Raw genomic sequence first — 16,023 nt, 5'->3', positions numbered from 1 at the left:
CTGAGAAAATAAAGACAATCGGTGGGAACTTCCACAGGTTCCCATGTGTCCCCACTGGCACGTGTCCACACACACTGTGAGTCTTCTCACAGTGGACGAACTGTCCACATTCCAAACTAGGGACTGTAACTTCTTGCCCACCCAGTAGTGCTCTTGCCCACCTCACTGTCCTGTGTCATAATTATTTCCTTCTCTCCTGGATAGTTCCCATCAGAGTATAAACATGCTATTATTTCTTCTCTTTTAAAATCTAAAGTCCTTTCTTAACCTTCTTCTTCCTCCTCTAGTTAGTAAAACCCTTTCCTTTTCTTCAAAACAAAACTTGAAAAACCCCTCTATATTCTTGAACACCAAACCCAGTCCCAACTGTCCTTTGTCTTTTGAAATGACTCAGGGTTTCCACCACCAGCACTGCACCAAAGCTGTCCTGTTAAGTAACCATGACTCTGTGTTGCTCAATCCAAAGGCCCATTCTCATTCCTTAGCTCAGTGGTCGGCAAACTCATTAGTCAACAGAGCCAAATATCAACAGTACTTCTTCAAAATAGACTCGCCCAGGCCAAAAACCGACTTCTGCTCATGGGCCATGAAGTTTTAATCGCACTGTATGCGCACCCACACGTGGTATTTTGTGGAAGAGCCACACTCAAGGGGCCAAAGGGCTGCATGTGGCTCGAGAGCTACAGTTTGCCGACCACGGCCTTAGCTCATTTGTGGGTTTAACACAATTGATCAGCCCCTCCTCCCTTAAAACATTTTATCTTCATTTGGCTTCCCAGGCAGCAAACTCTTCCCATTCCCTTTGCTGATTCTTCCACATTTTTCTAATTTTCACACATTGGGATAAGCGCTCAGACCTCTTCTCTGAGCTTCCTACATTCCATCTCTTGGGGTTCTTTTTTAGTCTCATGGTTTAAGTTGCCATCTATATACTGATGAATCCCCAATTTATTTATCTCTAGTCTATACCTCTCCACCAGACTTCATTCTTATTTATTCAACTATCTCCTTGACATCTCACTTGGATACCTAGGAGGCAGCTAAGCTTTAACATGCAAACACAAGCTCTCAGCCCTGTCCTTCTCCCAACTGCTCTTTCTGCCTTGTTCTTCTCAATAATGGCAACCTCATCCTAAAAGTTATTCAACTCAGAAACCTTGGCGTCATCCTAGCCTCGTATCCTATATTCAGTTGCTCAGTAAATCCCATTGGTTCAACTTTCAAAATAAACCCCGAGTCTGATCTCCTCTTCCTTGGTCCATAACACCAACTTCTCTTGCCTGGATTATTTTAGTAAGTTCCACCTGCTCTCCCTTCTTCCTCCTTCATCCCCTATCACTTTATTCTCAACACAGAAACTAGAGTGATACTAATCATATAAATCCAATTATATGTATACTAGAAGCCCGGTGGACAAATTCGTGCACAGGTGGGGTCTGGCCAGCCCACCCCAATCAGCACTGATTGGGCCCAGCCAGCTGGGGGGAGGGGCCCCAGGCGGTTGGCCAGCTGGTCCCGCCCCCCTGGTTGAACTCCTGGTTGAAGGGACAATTTGCATATTAGGCTTTTATTATATAGGATGTAGCATGTGTCTTTACACTGATCTACAAAGTCCCCCACCTCATTACCTGTCTGATCTTCCATTTCTTTCCCCTTCACTCTGCTCCTCACACTCCCCACTGGCTTCCTCATTGTTTATACATGCCTTAAGTGTTTCCTCTTCAGGGCTTTGCAACTTTCTGTTCCCTTTGCCTGGAACAGTCTTCTCCTAGATATCTGTGTGGCTCACTCCCTCACCTCCTTCAGAGCTTTCCCCGCAGGGAACCTTTCATGATCACCTTTTTTTTTGTTTGTTTGGAATTGCAATGCCCTCAACACTTTCTATTTCCCTTTCCTGCTTTAATTGTTTTTACAGCTCTTATCTCCATCTAACACTATTTTGCTTATCTAAGTTCCAGGAGGGCCAGGATTTTATCTATTTTGTTTCCTACTCTATCCCCAGTGCCTAGAATAATGCCTAGCATATAGTAGGCACTCAATAACTATCTGTGGGATGAATTTATCCACAGAGTGTCTATGCACAAAGAAGAGTGCTTAGGGTTGGGAGGGGCCCAAAAATAAATTGACACGTATAATATTCTTCTAGTGTTCCCCATAGTATGACACAAGCCGTGCACACGACCCCTCCTTCTTATTATCATGAAGTGCCCTGGTGGTATGAGACTAAAAGACAGAGAGAGACCTGATCCTGCCAGCTGTTCTGGAAGAAATGGTCTCGGGCATGGGAGTGGTCTCCAGCTGGAATGTGAGGTTGGGTGGGGCGGAAGAGCATTCCAGGTGGGGATGCCCATCCATGTGCCTGAGTGACGCAAGAGCACTCAGGCTGGGAAATGAGTCACTTGGTTTGGTAATTTCATTTGTTTCTACGTTTTCTGTTTGTGAAGTTCAGTGTCTCCCTAGAGGAGTGCTGAATGCTTACCTAGGGTCTTCACAATGTAGAAATTTAAGGCGGGAGATTTGATTGGCCGCAGGAGTAGGCTGATCCATTTGGACGTTTCTCACCCATTTTGTGGACTTGATTTGGACAGAGTTATTTAACTGCCTCTAAGACGTGGCCCAGATTATTCACATCGTGCTTGAGCGTGCTATAGGATGACGTGGGCACAGTACATTCGGTTGGCCTTTTAGTGGGATGGAGATAGACCCTATAATAGTCTGAGGGCTCAGTTCCCTTTTTCTGCAGTCTCTTTCCTTGATCTCTTATTTAACTACAAAGTAAAAATCATTTATAGAGGCTGCCACGCACTGATGTGGGCCAGGCTTTGATTCATGCAAAGAAGGAAGCTTAGATGTTACCAAGTCTTGTGTTTTGCAAACTTGTTGTTTATCAGAGTCATCTGGGAGCTTTTAGAAACCACTCCAGGCCTCCTTAGTCAGCATCTCCAGAGAACACGCCCAGTAATACATACTTGACATATATAAAGAAGTTGCCTGTGACCTGGAGGAGGGAGGGAGCTCTCCAACCCCCCCTCTGGGTCACTTGGATCTGTCCTTCCGAGGCAGCCCATTCGTGATAACAGCTCAGGCCCCATTCCCTTCAGCTGCCGTTTCTGTGATGTGGCTCCTGACCCGGCGCCCCAACCTCCTCACCCTGGCTCTCCTCCAATTCCTCGGCAGATGTTTACTGAATGCCTGGTGTGGGCACGGCTTTCTTATCTCCTTCCTTTCTCCAAATCCCTCTTCTATTGTGGCTACCTTTTCCTTACCCCCACTCCCACCTCCAAATGGTTACTCAGCCACTTCATAATCCTTCTGAGGATTTGGACACAGCTCGAGCCAAGATTTATCTTTGTATTGTACAATCCTGTTTATTCTCTGGTTAAAGAATGTGCACGAAATGATGCAGGATTTTAAATGGTGTGTGTAACTTAGCGAAGAGAACCAAATAATGTTCCACCACCATTTGTATGTGAAGTACCAATCATTCTTTTATCATTAATTAAAGGAAGAATTCTTCAATTGTCTACCAAGCAGCAGGTTATTATCCTAGTGTGGTTTTTTGACTGTTACTTAAAAATGATGAAATATCTTTCCGTTTAAGATATTTTACGTTTTATTAAATTACGCTGGCTTCCCCTCACTCTGAAATGACTCTCCCTTTTACACAGAAAGAGATGGGCTCCTCTGGTCTCTGGTCACCCTCAGCACAAATAGTCCTGTCGTTTGTGAACCTGATGAAATGCCTGACACCGGTGGCTGGAAAGTGTACAAGTTGCTCTTTCAATTTGTTCCATAATTTAAGACCCTGTGCATTTATTTAAATTGCTTGGCAGTAGACGTTTGCTGTTTTTTTTAGCAGCTCAATGAATAAACGGGAAGTCTGCTCAAGTACTATGCACGTTGACTATTGACATGGAATTTAAAGGTGAGATTGAACCAATTCATAAATATAACAATTGATCTAAGAGGCTCTCTGTCTGGGATGAACCGATCAATGAAGGCAAGAGTTAGAAAAAGAATATAGGTCCACTGTCCCTTTGGACTGCCTTTGCTTACACACCTAGGGCAGTTGCTGTTTATAGCCTTTCTTATGTAACCTGTGTGACCATCTCATCTCCAGTCCTCAGTCAATTTCAAGGGGAAACGAAGCACCCATGCAATTATGTGGGTTCCTCTTATTCTTAACTCAAACATTCTAGGAAGTAGTTTGAGTGATAGTTTTAGGCTTAAACATTGTATCTGAAAACAATTCATTGTGTAAGTATGTGGGTTGGATATCATCTATGTGTGTGTGTGTGTGTGTGTGTGTGAGGGGGTGGGGTTTACAAAAAGAAACAAAACACCATCCCTGTCCTCAGGGAGCTTTTAGTGTGCCGGGGAGACAACACATAATCTCGATGGGCTTTAATGTGTTAGTGACTATGATGAGATGTGATGTGCGAATGACCACAGAGCTGTGGGAGGTCAGAGGACAGGAGCTCCAGGTGTGGACGCAGTGTCACGTCGTGGGCAGTGGTCGGCCTGCATGACCTTCACCCCACCTCCAGGTGCACACTGGATACGGAGGGTAGAAGGTCTGAGACCCTTCAGCCTACTCATCGTCTGGGCTGAAGGACCCGCCTCAGTGAGTGGGGCAATGGGATTCCCCGGGCCTGTGTCTTAGGGACTGAGAGCTGTGGTCCTAGGAGACTGCTCTTTCTAAGCAAGAGCACCCCCAGGGCCTTCTGAAGGGAGTGCTTACAATATACTGTTGTTCTGCCCTCGGGGCCCCTTGGAACAGCTAGAGGCTGCCAAGGATTTATGGTCATGCGGGAGGTGGGGGGGCACCTGGGCAATCATAAATCTTCAACCCTGCCTGCCTTTCTAACAACGAGTTCGCTTGCCAGTGCAGAGAGCCATTGGAACTCAAAATAAATAATTCGGTCGGTCACTCCACAGATAATTATGGAGTGTCCACTGGGGCGAGCACTGTTTCCTCTTCCATTTATGCCATTCCTCAGCAAAGTGGGAGGAGCAAGGCATCAGATTCTTTTTAAAAATATATATATTTTATTGATTTTTTTACAGAGAGGAAGGGAGAGGGATAGAGAGTAAGAAACACCGATGAAAGAGAAACATTGATCAGCTGCCTCCTGCACACCTCTTACTGGGGATGTGCCCGAAACCAAGGTACATGCCCCCTTGACTGGAATCGAACCTGGGACCCTTCAGTCTGCATATCCACTGAGCCAATCTAGTTAGGGCCCAAGTTGTTATTTTAAAGGTGAAACTGTCACAATTAGAGTGACAGCGTTGACAGATGAGGGTTCCTGGGGCCGAGGAAGGCGGGCGAGGATGCTCTTCACACAAACCTAGCCTTTCACCCCACCCCCAATGAAGGCTTGAACTCCTGCTACTTGCGTCACCCCTGTGGGTTCCAGACACGTAACCTTGGGCAATGACTCAAATCTCAATCCTCGAAGGCCCTCAGAGGGTTACAAGGATTATCAGCCACGAGTACCTTCCTTAGGCCTTGGAGAGGTTCTGGATGGGGAGTGTTTTTGAGGGAGAGGAGAAAGCTAGGAGCGGAGCCCAGTGTAAGAGGCACCGTCACGTCGTGGAGGAGCCTGATGACTTTCATGCGAAGGCTGACTTTCTAGTTCCTGTGGTTTGTCTAGGACGTTACACTGTGGGCCTCTCACCACCAGCAGACAGAGGGAGGAGGGGAGTCAGTGGGTGAGGCACCCCAGGCCAGTGGTCACATGGCCTGCGCAGAGCAAGCACTCACTTAGTGTACATTATTATGGTAATTATTAACAACGCTGCAGAAATGCAGAGCACGTGTTCCTGTTTCCGGGAAGCTCTGCATCTGGGGGCTTCTGCTCACATTTTCTTTTCACCCTTATGGTTCTGAACAAGTTGGGTGTGTGTTAGGTCTTTACTTGAAATATTCAGGCACCAGGAGTGACAGGTTCCTGGGAAGAGACATTTGCATTGAACTTTTTAAAAAATATATTTTTTATTGACTTTTTTACAGAGAGGAAGGGAGAGGGATAGAGAGTTAGAAACATTGATGAGAGAGAAACATCGATCAGCTGCCTCTTGCACACCCCCCTCTGGGGATGTGCCCGCAACCAAGGTACATGCCCTTGACTGGAATCGAACCTGGGACCCTTCAGTCCACAGGCCGATGCTCTATCCACTGAGCCAAACCGGTTAGGGCTGAACTTCTTTTTAGAAACAGGAACCGATGCTCCTCAGTGCCTAGGCTACTTAGCACCGTCTGTGGTCCTTGCTACCATTGGCTGAGTGTGCGCTCTACGCCTGGGCACCTTCATGCCAGCTTTGCATTGAGCTCTTGGAATTAGATAGTCGCCCCCATTTTACATGCGTGGGGCAAGGGCTGGGAGGGTGAGCTCTCTTGCCCCAGCTCACACCGGTAGTGAGGGGCAGAGATGGAATTTAAACCTGGACTGGTCTCTCTCTAAACTCCATGCACTTGGCCACTCCCTGGGCCCTGCCCAAGGGTCTCATTTGTGCTGAGAGGCAGGTCAGAGGGGCCTGTGTGGGAAGATGGAGGATTTGTTCCCTGGGTTCCTGTTCTGTGTCCTGTTGACCCAGACCCTTCCCACCCCCAGGTCCTTTTATCTCAGAAAAGAGTGGCCTTATGACCCACTGAGACCAAGGGTGGGACACATAACACCATTTCTGCCCGACTGAGTCCTTTTCTAAAAACTGTGTCTGGAGAGCTACGATAATCTCTCCAGAAATATTCATTTGTTCAACAAGTCACTATATGTTGGTTTTAAGAAGGGCAGAGATTGGGGGTGGAGGAGGAGCGCCCTGCATGGAGGGAGGGGAAGGGAAATGGGGCTCAGACTTGGGAAAGCACCTCCTCAGCTTGGCTCCACGTCACCCCGCTTTCCCACACAGCTCCTCCCTCCTGCAGTCAGCATCCCGTGCTCCCCTAACTTCTCGGACTGAGCACCTTCTCACCAAGTGCCCCCCTCACCGCGGAGTCCACAGCGCCAGTGCGCACACCCTTCCTTGTGCCCACCTGCTGCCCCTGCGCACTGCTTCCTCGGCTTTCTGCGGGGAGGCCTGAGGGCATCGGTCCCTGTCCTTCCGTGTGACCCATTTTCCTTCTGAAAGCTTCCCCGTCTCCCTTCAGCCGATGTTCTGCGGCCCCTCCAGTGAGGCGGCAAAGCTGGCTCCTTGTTAACTGACGAAATGTCTTGCAGATCCCAGGGCTGATTTAAACGTTTAATAATATAATATGTAAACACATCCCACTTAAAAGCAAGTATAAACTCCTTCTGCTGATGGTTCTTCCAATTATAAAATCAAATCAAAATTGCAAATCAAATGTAAATAGCCAGCCAGTGGCACTCAGCGGTACAACATGAGTTCACTGTGGCGGCGGGTGTCACGGGTGTGGGTTGGGAATTAGGTGCAGACTGCTGCCGCTCAGCATCCTTAAAGCGACATCTCTGGCTTCGCTTGGTGTAAATAAGTCATTTAAGTATTAAACCTACCCTTTGGCCTTTTCTCAGTCGCCCATGACAACGTAATTCTGCTCGATGCCAATGTGTACACACAGAGCCAACTTGGCTAGCGGACGGCCATCCAGACGATTCTTAGAATAAATAGGCTCGCTTATAGAGCGTTGTTTGGATTGTCATAAAGTGAAACCATGATGTGTAAATATTTTCACAGGACACTCACCCAACCCCCAGGCTGCAGGCTGCTCCGCTCTCCAGCGTCTCCCTGTGTGGGTTTCCCCTGCAGGCCTAGAGCAAGGGGCCCTCGGAGGTGGTGGCTGTCATAACAGGTTGTCTCCACCCCCGGCCCCGCTGCCCATGAGCCTCCCTCAGCTGCCAGTGTTCGTAGGGCTGCCATCCCAGGGCACTTCACACCCCCATTTCAAGGCGGAGACTGTGCTGTGAGCCACTGTCACCTTCGGCAAGCTGTTAAGCTGGTTGTCATGGAGCTTGAAAACCATAATCCATTTTCAAGCTGTTTTAGCTTGAGCAGTCCTGCCCCCTCCACTGTGGAGAGAGGTGAGCGTGTCTGTTTTTTAAAAGCTGACACTCCACTTGACAGTCTTCATGGTGTAGCTAGTTAGAAGTGTGTGTGCATGTGGTATGCGTTGAGTGTGTGTGTGGTGTGTGCATGTGAGTGTGCGTGTGTGTATTGAGTATGTGTGCATGTGAGTGTGTGGTGGTGTGCATGTGAATGTGTGTGTGTGGTGTGTGCATGTGAGTGTGTGTGGTGGTGTGCATGTGGTATGTGCATGTGAATGTGTGTGCGCGGTATGTGAATGTGTGTGTGGTATGTGTATGTGTGTGTGTGTGTGTGGTGTGTGCATATGAATGTATGTGTGGTGTGTGCATATGAATGTGTGTGTGTGTGCTGTGTGCATGTAAATGTGTGTCTGTGAGTGTATGTGCATGTGAGTGTGTGTGTGGTGTGTGGCATGTGCTGTCACCCAGGCTGACTGTTTCGGGGACCTGCCTCAGTTGCATTGCTGCAGCCTGGCGCCTGAGCCCGTGAGGAGCTCCTGGCTGTTGCAGGCCTGGCTGCAGGCCAAGGGCTCTGCCAGCAGGGCTGTGCCTCTGTCACTCAGCATGGCAGCGTGCCCCTGGGTGTGCCAGTTGGGCAGTTGGCCCAGCTGCAGGGCCTGGGCGAAGGGAGGAGGGGAGGAGGATGCTGAGAGGTACTTCGCTCATCGGTCATGGGGCGGGCACTGGAAATGGCTTAACTCAGAACTGCTCATTGGTTTGTGAAATGTCCTCAAGGTCCCAGGGTGGTCCTATGATGGCGTCTTCTCCAAAACCTCTCAGCTCAAACCTGGGATCGTTCTCTACTTTGTCCTTCTCCCTCGTCCACCATCCAGGTCACCTCCAGATTCCACCTGCTTTGCCCTCCCTGCTTATCAGTGTTTGAAATCTTCTTTCTCGCCACAACCTGCATTCTAGCTGTTACTCTCCCCGAGGCGGGTGATGAGCGATAAGAGAAGTGCCTCTCAGCGGCCTGCTCACCTCCTCCCTTCGCCCGGGCCCTGCCGCTGGCCAGCTTCCCTCCTGGCATTTCCCACCCTCGCTCTGGAGCCCTCAGTGGCTCTGGTCTTACAGGATGAGGGGAAACTGTCAGGCTGACGGACTTTGTGTGTCTTTCACAACATTTTAAGGAATTATTAACCAACTTAAAAGAAATCAAGATATTTTTACAATAAAGATCTGTATTTTCAACTTTTCCTGAAAACTTGGAGGATCTCACAGCCCTGAGTGCAATAGGCAGGAAGGAGTGTTCTTTTGCTGTCTTCTCCTGGGACTTGTTTTCATCAGTTTGCCACACTCCCCACTACTCCTTATAGAGCCCCTATCTGCCTCAGCTCTCATCTCTGTTTCCTGTGTAGCCTCTTTTAATATCTGCTATCCGACTCAAGAAAAGGGCCTTTCTGCACTATGTATTTAGAACACACCTTGTATTCTTGCCTCCTTTGTACCTTGTTGCCTCTTGTGGATGCTCCCCCTCCCCCTTTAAACCTGTCCAAATCCTGCTATTCCACAAGGCCAGCTGACATGCTCTCTCCTCTGTGAAACCTCCCGGCCCGGCCCAGGTGGAAATTTCTCTCTCCTTAAGTGCCAGGGCACTTGGGCTGTCTCTCTCTTTTGGTGCCATTGTACATTGTTTTGTCCTAAGCTTAGACGGCATGTCTGTCCAAGACAGAGCCTTACAGCGGCTGACACATGGTGCCTCGTACACAGCGGGTTCCCAGCAGGAAAGATGCGCCAAATAATCAGGTGCCTTATTCCGTGCGTCCCTACAGGAGGGCATGTGAATACATGTTGTCAGCTGGTGGCTTACCTCAATGACTCTGAAGAGATTGTTCGATCTGTGTTTAATGTGGGGAAACCCCCAAAGCCCAGTGAACTCTGGGACACCAGAGTAAGCAGTGTCACTAAGGTTACATTCAGTGATACTGCTTTATACAGAAGGTAGAGACACAGAAAACGTCAGTGGAATATAGACTATTTCCACACTCCTCATTAAAAATATTAAATGCCAAATAGACACAGGGTTCTATACCCGATACTAGATCAGCCTTTGCTTCCCAGGCCTCTCCCACATGTGCCTCTGTGGCCCGTGTCTCTATGTCCCTCTCACCCAGACTTTGGTTTGGCATCATGGACGGTGGGAACGCACCTGGGCTCAGGCCCCTCCTACCCTCTGATGGATGAGGGTGGGTAGCAACATAGGTTGGTAGCCAGTGCCGTTGCCTCATGATTCTTGTAATGACTCGGGGACTTGTTTGCATCAGCTTTCCCACCGGGATGGCCACGCCCAGGGTTTCCCAGCCACCTGCCTTGAGTAATGGCGGTGGCCTCGCGATGCATTTTCTTTAATCCTGTCGAGGGTCTCTGAGAAGGAAGGGAGCTTTGCTTCCCACCTCTAGTCCAGGGTGGGTGTGCTCCAGGGCAGTGCTGTCCTGAGGAATGAGAGCCTCTATAGGCAGCGGTTCTCAACCTGTGGGTCATGACCCCTTTGGCGGCCTAACGACCCTTTCACAGGGGTCGCCTAAGACCTTCCTGCATATCAGATATTTACATGACCATTCATAACAGTGGCAACATTACAGTGATGAAGTAGCCACGAAAATCATTTTATGGTTGGGTCACAACATGAGGAACTGTATTTAAAGGGCCAGAAGGTTGAGAACCACTGCTCTATGGGGACAGTCCAGGGCAGTAGTCACTCACCACAGGCGGTAATTGAGCACTGAAATTTATGGCTCATGGACTGAGGAGCTGAATTCTTTGTTGAGTTCATTTCAGTGAATTTCAATTTAAACACCACCAGTGGCTGCCATGTTGGGCGGCCTGGATCTCAAGGACTGGGGAAAGTGGGTCACGCGCGGCCTGGGGGAGAGCTGGGCGGAGGACACCTAATTGCCAGGGCCTCCTACGTGGGCGGGCCTGGAGCTTGCTGTCTTGCAACACAAGTAAAAGCCCTTTTGACCAAATTGGGTGGAGCATCAAAGCTGAATAACAGCTGCAGGAAAACCCTTCTGCGGCTTTCTGGGCAAGCCATTATTTACTTAGGATCTCCTTTAAGAAGAGCGGACACAGAGGCCCTGTACCTGTGACTCCTGGAGCAGGTCCTACACCGTCTTCCTCTGCTTGATTTCATGAACCATCACATAAATATATACCTGCTGCTCCAACCAAATATAAATGCTGCACCCAAATGACTGATTTGGGGAGGGGAGGGGAGAGGAAAGGAAATAGACTGCGACTGAGACAGGCCGTGGCTGGGAGGCCCCGAGGCTGTGCCTTCCCGGCGTCACTCCGAGTTCAGGGCTGCCGGTGGTGTTGTGACCGTGGGCATTTCTTGGATGGTGTCTCAGGTCCCACACGTCCTTTCACTCTGAGAAGTCTGGCACCCTTAACAGCTCCACCACTGTCATCTTAAATTCTCCCTCAGTGAGTCTTCCTTTCAGCAGGGTTTCACGTAGACACAAAAAGAGGAAGTCGGAAAAGGGAAAAAGAAAAAGAAAAAGAAAAAGAAAAAAATAGAAGAAAAAAAAAAAGAGGAAGTCGGGCAGGCACAGGCAGGTCGTGGAGGGGAAGGTTAGGGCTGGGCAAGGAGACCGGTACCCAGGGAGGGGGAGCTGCGCACATGTCCAGTGTGGTCTTTCCCGGTGTCCTGACAACAGAGTGGAGCCCTGGGGTCCTCCCAGCATCCTCTGCCCATAAAGAGTCCACATCTGTATCCATCTCCCTGCTCTGCCCCAGGAGGGCTCCACTCAGAGAGACAGAGGGACTGGATGCAAGTGGGCCCCGTGCATTCCAGGGCAGGGCAGCAGCCCCTGTGGTTTCACAGCAGTGTATCAGAGTCCTCAGTGTCCTCAAAACACTTGGGCCTGCTTTTGTGTTGGAACAGGGGAAAATGTTCTCAGAAAGGAAAGACTCAGGAAGTCAGCCTTGCCCCGAAGACCAGATGATGCAGCTGACACACAGCGGCTAAGCCAGGTGGATGCACAGGTGTCCCCCCCGCCCCCCCATGTTTCTCAATCGCTTCTCGCCCATCCCTGTGGCTGGAGGGGTTGGAGTGCAGGTGACTCCTAATGGGAAGGTGCAATGCAAAATGACAGCGTTTCTTAGATGTGATTTGATTTCAGCACCCTCAGAGGTATGGGGGAAGATCAGGTAGCAGGAGAAATGAGAAGCAGCAAAGACCTACTTTGGATCAGAAGTACGGGTTCCAAGTCAGTGAGGCCTTTCACACATTCCAGCCGTACATTCTTGCCCTCCTTTCTGGATTGGACGTTTAGTTCTGGGAATATTAAACTCCAGCCACTCTGGCTGAAATGATAACAGGAATTTACTTGTGAATGTGCCGGTTTTAGAGGAGGTTTGACTCGGTGACTGAGTGACATTCTCCAGAACCCCCTTTCCCTATTTCTCTGCCCCTGCCCCTTTGGGGAGCCAGCCCCACTCCTTTCGGGTTCCATGATGACTGCTGGCAATGTTCAGGCTCAGAGCTGCCCCAGCCCACCTTCAGATCGGAGGGAGAGCGGAGGGTGCGTCTGTTGGAAGAGCTTCTATTCCCAGAGGTCCTCACTGGCTTCAGTTGGGTCCGAGCCCTCTCTTGAGTCAGGAACTGGGGCTAGGCTCAGGCAAGGCTCATCCAAGGGCCCCACCTCAGAAACCTGTGATAAAATCAGGTTTTCCTCAGACCCAGAATCATAAAAGAAGTTATTAAACCCCCCAAAAAGAATCAAAGATATTGATTCTAATGGGAATGTGAAATGCAGTGTTTTTTGAGAAGGGTAAGAGAAGGGTAGTTGTTGGGTAGGAAACCCCAACTCTCACTACTCTTTCTATAATTTACCAATCCTTCTTGTGTACTTATCATTGCAGTTTTCTGCCCGAAAGCAGAAATTTTTTATTTTTGAAAATTTACTTTTTACTGCTTTGTGACTCTTAAACTTCCTTTGTTCCCCCTCTCCCATCCCCCGTCCTCCCTCCCTCCTCTTTTTTTCTCCCTCCTTCTCCCTACTTTTTCTTGTTTTCCCTTCCCCCCTTTTCCTCTCTCCCATTTCCCCTTCCTTCCCCTCCTTTCCCTCCTCTTCCTCCTAGTCTCTTCTTCCCTTATGTTGTCAACTGGTGATCTAGTCATTTATTTAACTCAGCTAAGTTGGTTCAGCACGATGTAGTTTCTCACTAAAAAGAATGCCTTCCCATTTGTCCTCCAGGAAGAAGAAATGCCAGATGTAGAAATTGACATTGATGATCTTCTTGATGCAGACAGTGAAGAAGAGAGAGCTTTAAAATTACGGGTAAGCAGCTTTCAAAATCTAGAACCTTCCCGTTGTAGGTGCTTGAATCCACTCGGGGTTCCTGAGCTTGCAGAGGGGAAAGTGATGGGATGCTAAGTATTCACCCTCATGAAGCTCACCTCTGATTCTCTGACGGTAAAGCAGTTCTTGACAACAGTCAGTTCTCGAAGCACCTTATGGATGTGAGTTTTTCCAGCCTTTTCTTTTGGGAGGGAGAGCTGGCTCTGCCTCCTGAGATCCATGTGCCAGAGAAGGAAGAGAGGCCCAACAATTGTATGAGAGGGAGAAGGGCTGAGCTGGAACTGGGTGTCTAAACTCAGGACTCTGATCTTGCAGTTGTGGATTATATCATTCATGACATTCATTTCTACATAAGATTATGTACAACATAATTCTGTTTAATAAAGTTTCTTTTACTAGAGTATGCTCACCTGATAGCATCCTGGTACATGCTGAGATGTCTCATGTTTCCTTGGCCCACAGTAATACAATATTTATTTCCCTTCCCAGAAGAGGTCAAATCTATCATTTAAAAATCTATATTTGGGAGTTTCTAAAACCAATCAACCTTTGACTTGCCAGTGTTTTGAATGTTCACAGATAATTACTGTTAATGGTGGTTGGTTATTACCAGGGGCAAATGATCGCTAAAGGCAATTAAAGGGCACATTGTAATACATGAATGTGTTAATAATTACTAACATCCCTTGAGTGGCGAACAAGTCTTGGTTTAATGATTATATATTGTTGGTAAATTTAAGTGGGAGATGAAAGTTAAAAAAAGGAAAGTGGGCATCAGTTTTATACAGCATGGAATGACATCAAGTTTTCCTAACATTGAGAACTTGAAAGGGGTGTAGCTACCGTCAGGTCATCCCCTTTGGTTCCCAGGTGAGGACACTGAAGCCTGCAGAGGTGTGACCCAGGCCCCTGACTTTCCAGTGTGATTGTCACCATCTTTCATAGGCTGTCTCAATTTAAGTATATCCCGTTCATTATTAACCAAGTTGGCAGCCCAAAGGAAAGGTGTGTGTGTATGCCTGTGCATGCATGTGCTCTGGAAAATGTAAGGCATTCCTGCATATGAAGGACACAACTCTTTATATCTTTTTAAAAATAAGTTTAAATTGATTTTTAGAAGAGGAAGGGAGATATAGAACCATCAATGAGAGAGAAACTATCGATTGGCTGCCTCCTGCCCACCCCCTACTGGGGACCGAGCCCGCAATCCTGGCATGTGCTCTGACCAAGAATCAAACCCGTGACCTCTTGGTTCCTGGGTCAAAGCTCAACCACCAAACCACCTTGGCCCTGCACAACTCCTTATATCTCTAGGTGGTCAGTGGGTATTGAAATAAAGTGTGATTTTAGATAGTCAATGTGAAATGTTGATTCACCATGTTTAGAATAATACTATAAAGAAGAAGTAATTTTTAATTTCACTTTTAAAATGATACTGATTTTTAAAATAATAAAACTTACCTTCTGTGTATTTCATTCCAGGAAGCTCTCGTAGACTGCCACAAACCAACAGAGGTAAGCAAATAATGTTTCCTAAATGCCATGTTTGAATTGGTTTTTATTAAATCAATTAGTCTATTTTTAAAGCCAAACCACAATAAGTGGGTTTGATTACATATATACTAAGTAGCAATTATTACCCATAATTATTTGTAAGCCTGAACATGCCTGGTTTAGGAAGACTTAAAATGAATTGATTTTCATGCGTTGCTTGCTTTTATATAAAAGCCAAACTTCAAAGGTAATTGTAAGAGGTTTTGGAATCATTTTAGTAGAGGTTTTAGGTTGTAACTGGAGAATGCATTCTATTGGTGTCTAGGTGTGTATTTTTTAAAAAGCTTACAGCCAATTCTGTTGTTCAAAATTGAACAGTTGCCTCTTTTGGAAGGAGCAATTTTATGTTTAGTTTGGATACTTATCAAGTGTATAAGTACTACTGTGGAAAACAGTGGGTATTAGTTTGGTTAGACCGAAGCATTTAATGTATACACTAAAGACCAAAAGAACAATGTGGGAAATTGAGGATTTGATCAGTTAAGAAAATATTGGTGAAAGAAGTACTTTTACTATATCTCTGTGATAAATCAGAGAAATAGGAAGGTTTATCAGATGCTTGGGAGTCCATTTGGTGGTAGGACTTCTGCTTTTTGAAGTGACATAATTACAAAGTGAGGGGAAAGCCTGCTTTTATAAGAATGTGTAAGATTTAAATGACTGGGTGTTTTATGATCATTTGGTTTATGGCCAGTTACTACCTTGAGCTTTATTCTTACAATCTCTAGTTCTTCTTTATATTGATTCTATCTTGTGGTTCCAGAGATTTTTAATTTTAGTTATTAAAAATATTTTTTAATCAATGTAATACATAGTCATACTTTTGAAAGTCAGATATAAGATTAAGCTTCTAAAGAAAAAAAATAGCAGTGTCTTTTATTAAATCAACTAGAGGCCCAGTGCATGAAATTTGTGCACGGGTGGGGGGTGTCCCTCAGCCTGGCCTGCACCCTCTCCAATCTGGAACCCCTTGGGGGATGTCCGACTGCCGAGGGAAACCAACAGTCGGACATCCCTCTCACAATTCGGGACCTCTGGCTCCTAACTGCTTGCTTGCCTGCCAGCCTGATCGCCCCCAACTGCCCTCCCCTGCCAGCCTGATCACCCACAACTGCCCTCCCCTG

At 47.4% G+C, this 16,023-nt stretch overlaps 1 protein-coding gene and 1 long non-coding RNA gene across 4 annotated transcripts in view; both read left to right on the top strand.

Moving 5' to 3' along the window:
- Positions 1 to 16,023, top strand: part of LOC132236784 (uncharacterized) — a 146,478-nt gene that overhangs the window by 40,823 nt on the left and 89,632 nt on the right. The gene's annotated exons all lie outside the window — the stretch shown is intronic.
- Positions 1 to 16,023, top strand: part of PPP1R14C (protein phosphatase 1 regulatory inhibitor subunit 14C) — a 57,190-nt gene that overhangs the window by 23,967 nt on the left and 17,200 nt on the right. The window contains exons 3-4 of one of the 3 annotated variants that reach the window (XR_009453360.1): positions 13,241 to 13,324; positions 14,828 to 14,861. Coding sequence is in view for 2 of the 3 variants with exons in the window: in XM_059700028.1 (XP_059556011.1) it covers positions 13,241 to 13,324; positions 14,828 to 14,860 (117 nt within the window). In the remaining variant the exon portion in view is untranslated. Of the gene's footprint in view, positions 1 to 8,875; positions 10,433 to 13,240; positions 13,325 to 14,827; positions 14,862 to 16,023 lie in introns of those variants that run through there. The other 2 variants (XM_059700028.1, XM_059700029.1) reach the window with 2 other exon arrangements.

This window comes from Myotis daubentonii, chromosome 6 (genome assembly GCF_963259705.1).
Source record: "Myotis daubentonii chromosome 6, mMyoDau2.1, whole genome shotgun sequence".
Lineage (NCBI taxonomy): Eukaryota > Metazoa > Chordata > Mammalia > Chiroptera > Vespertilionidae > Myotis > Myotis daubentonii.
This window is presented reverse-complemented; position numbering and strand designations above follow the sequence as displayed.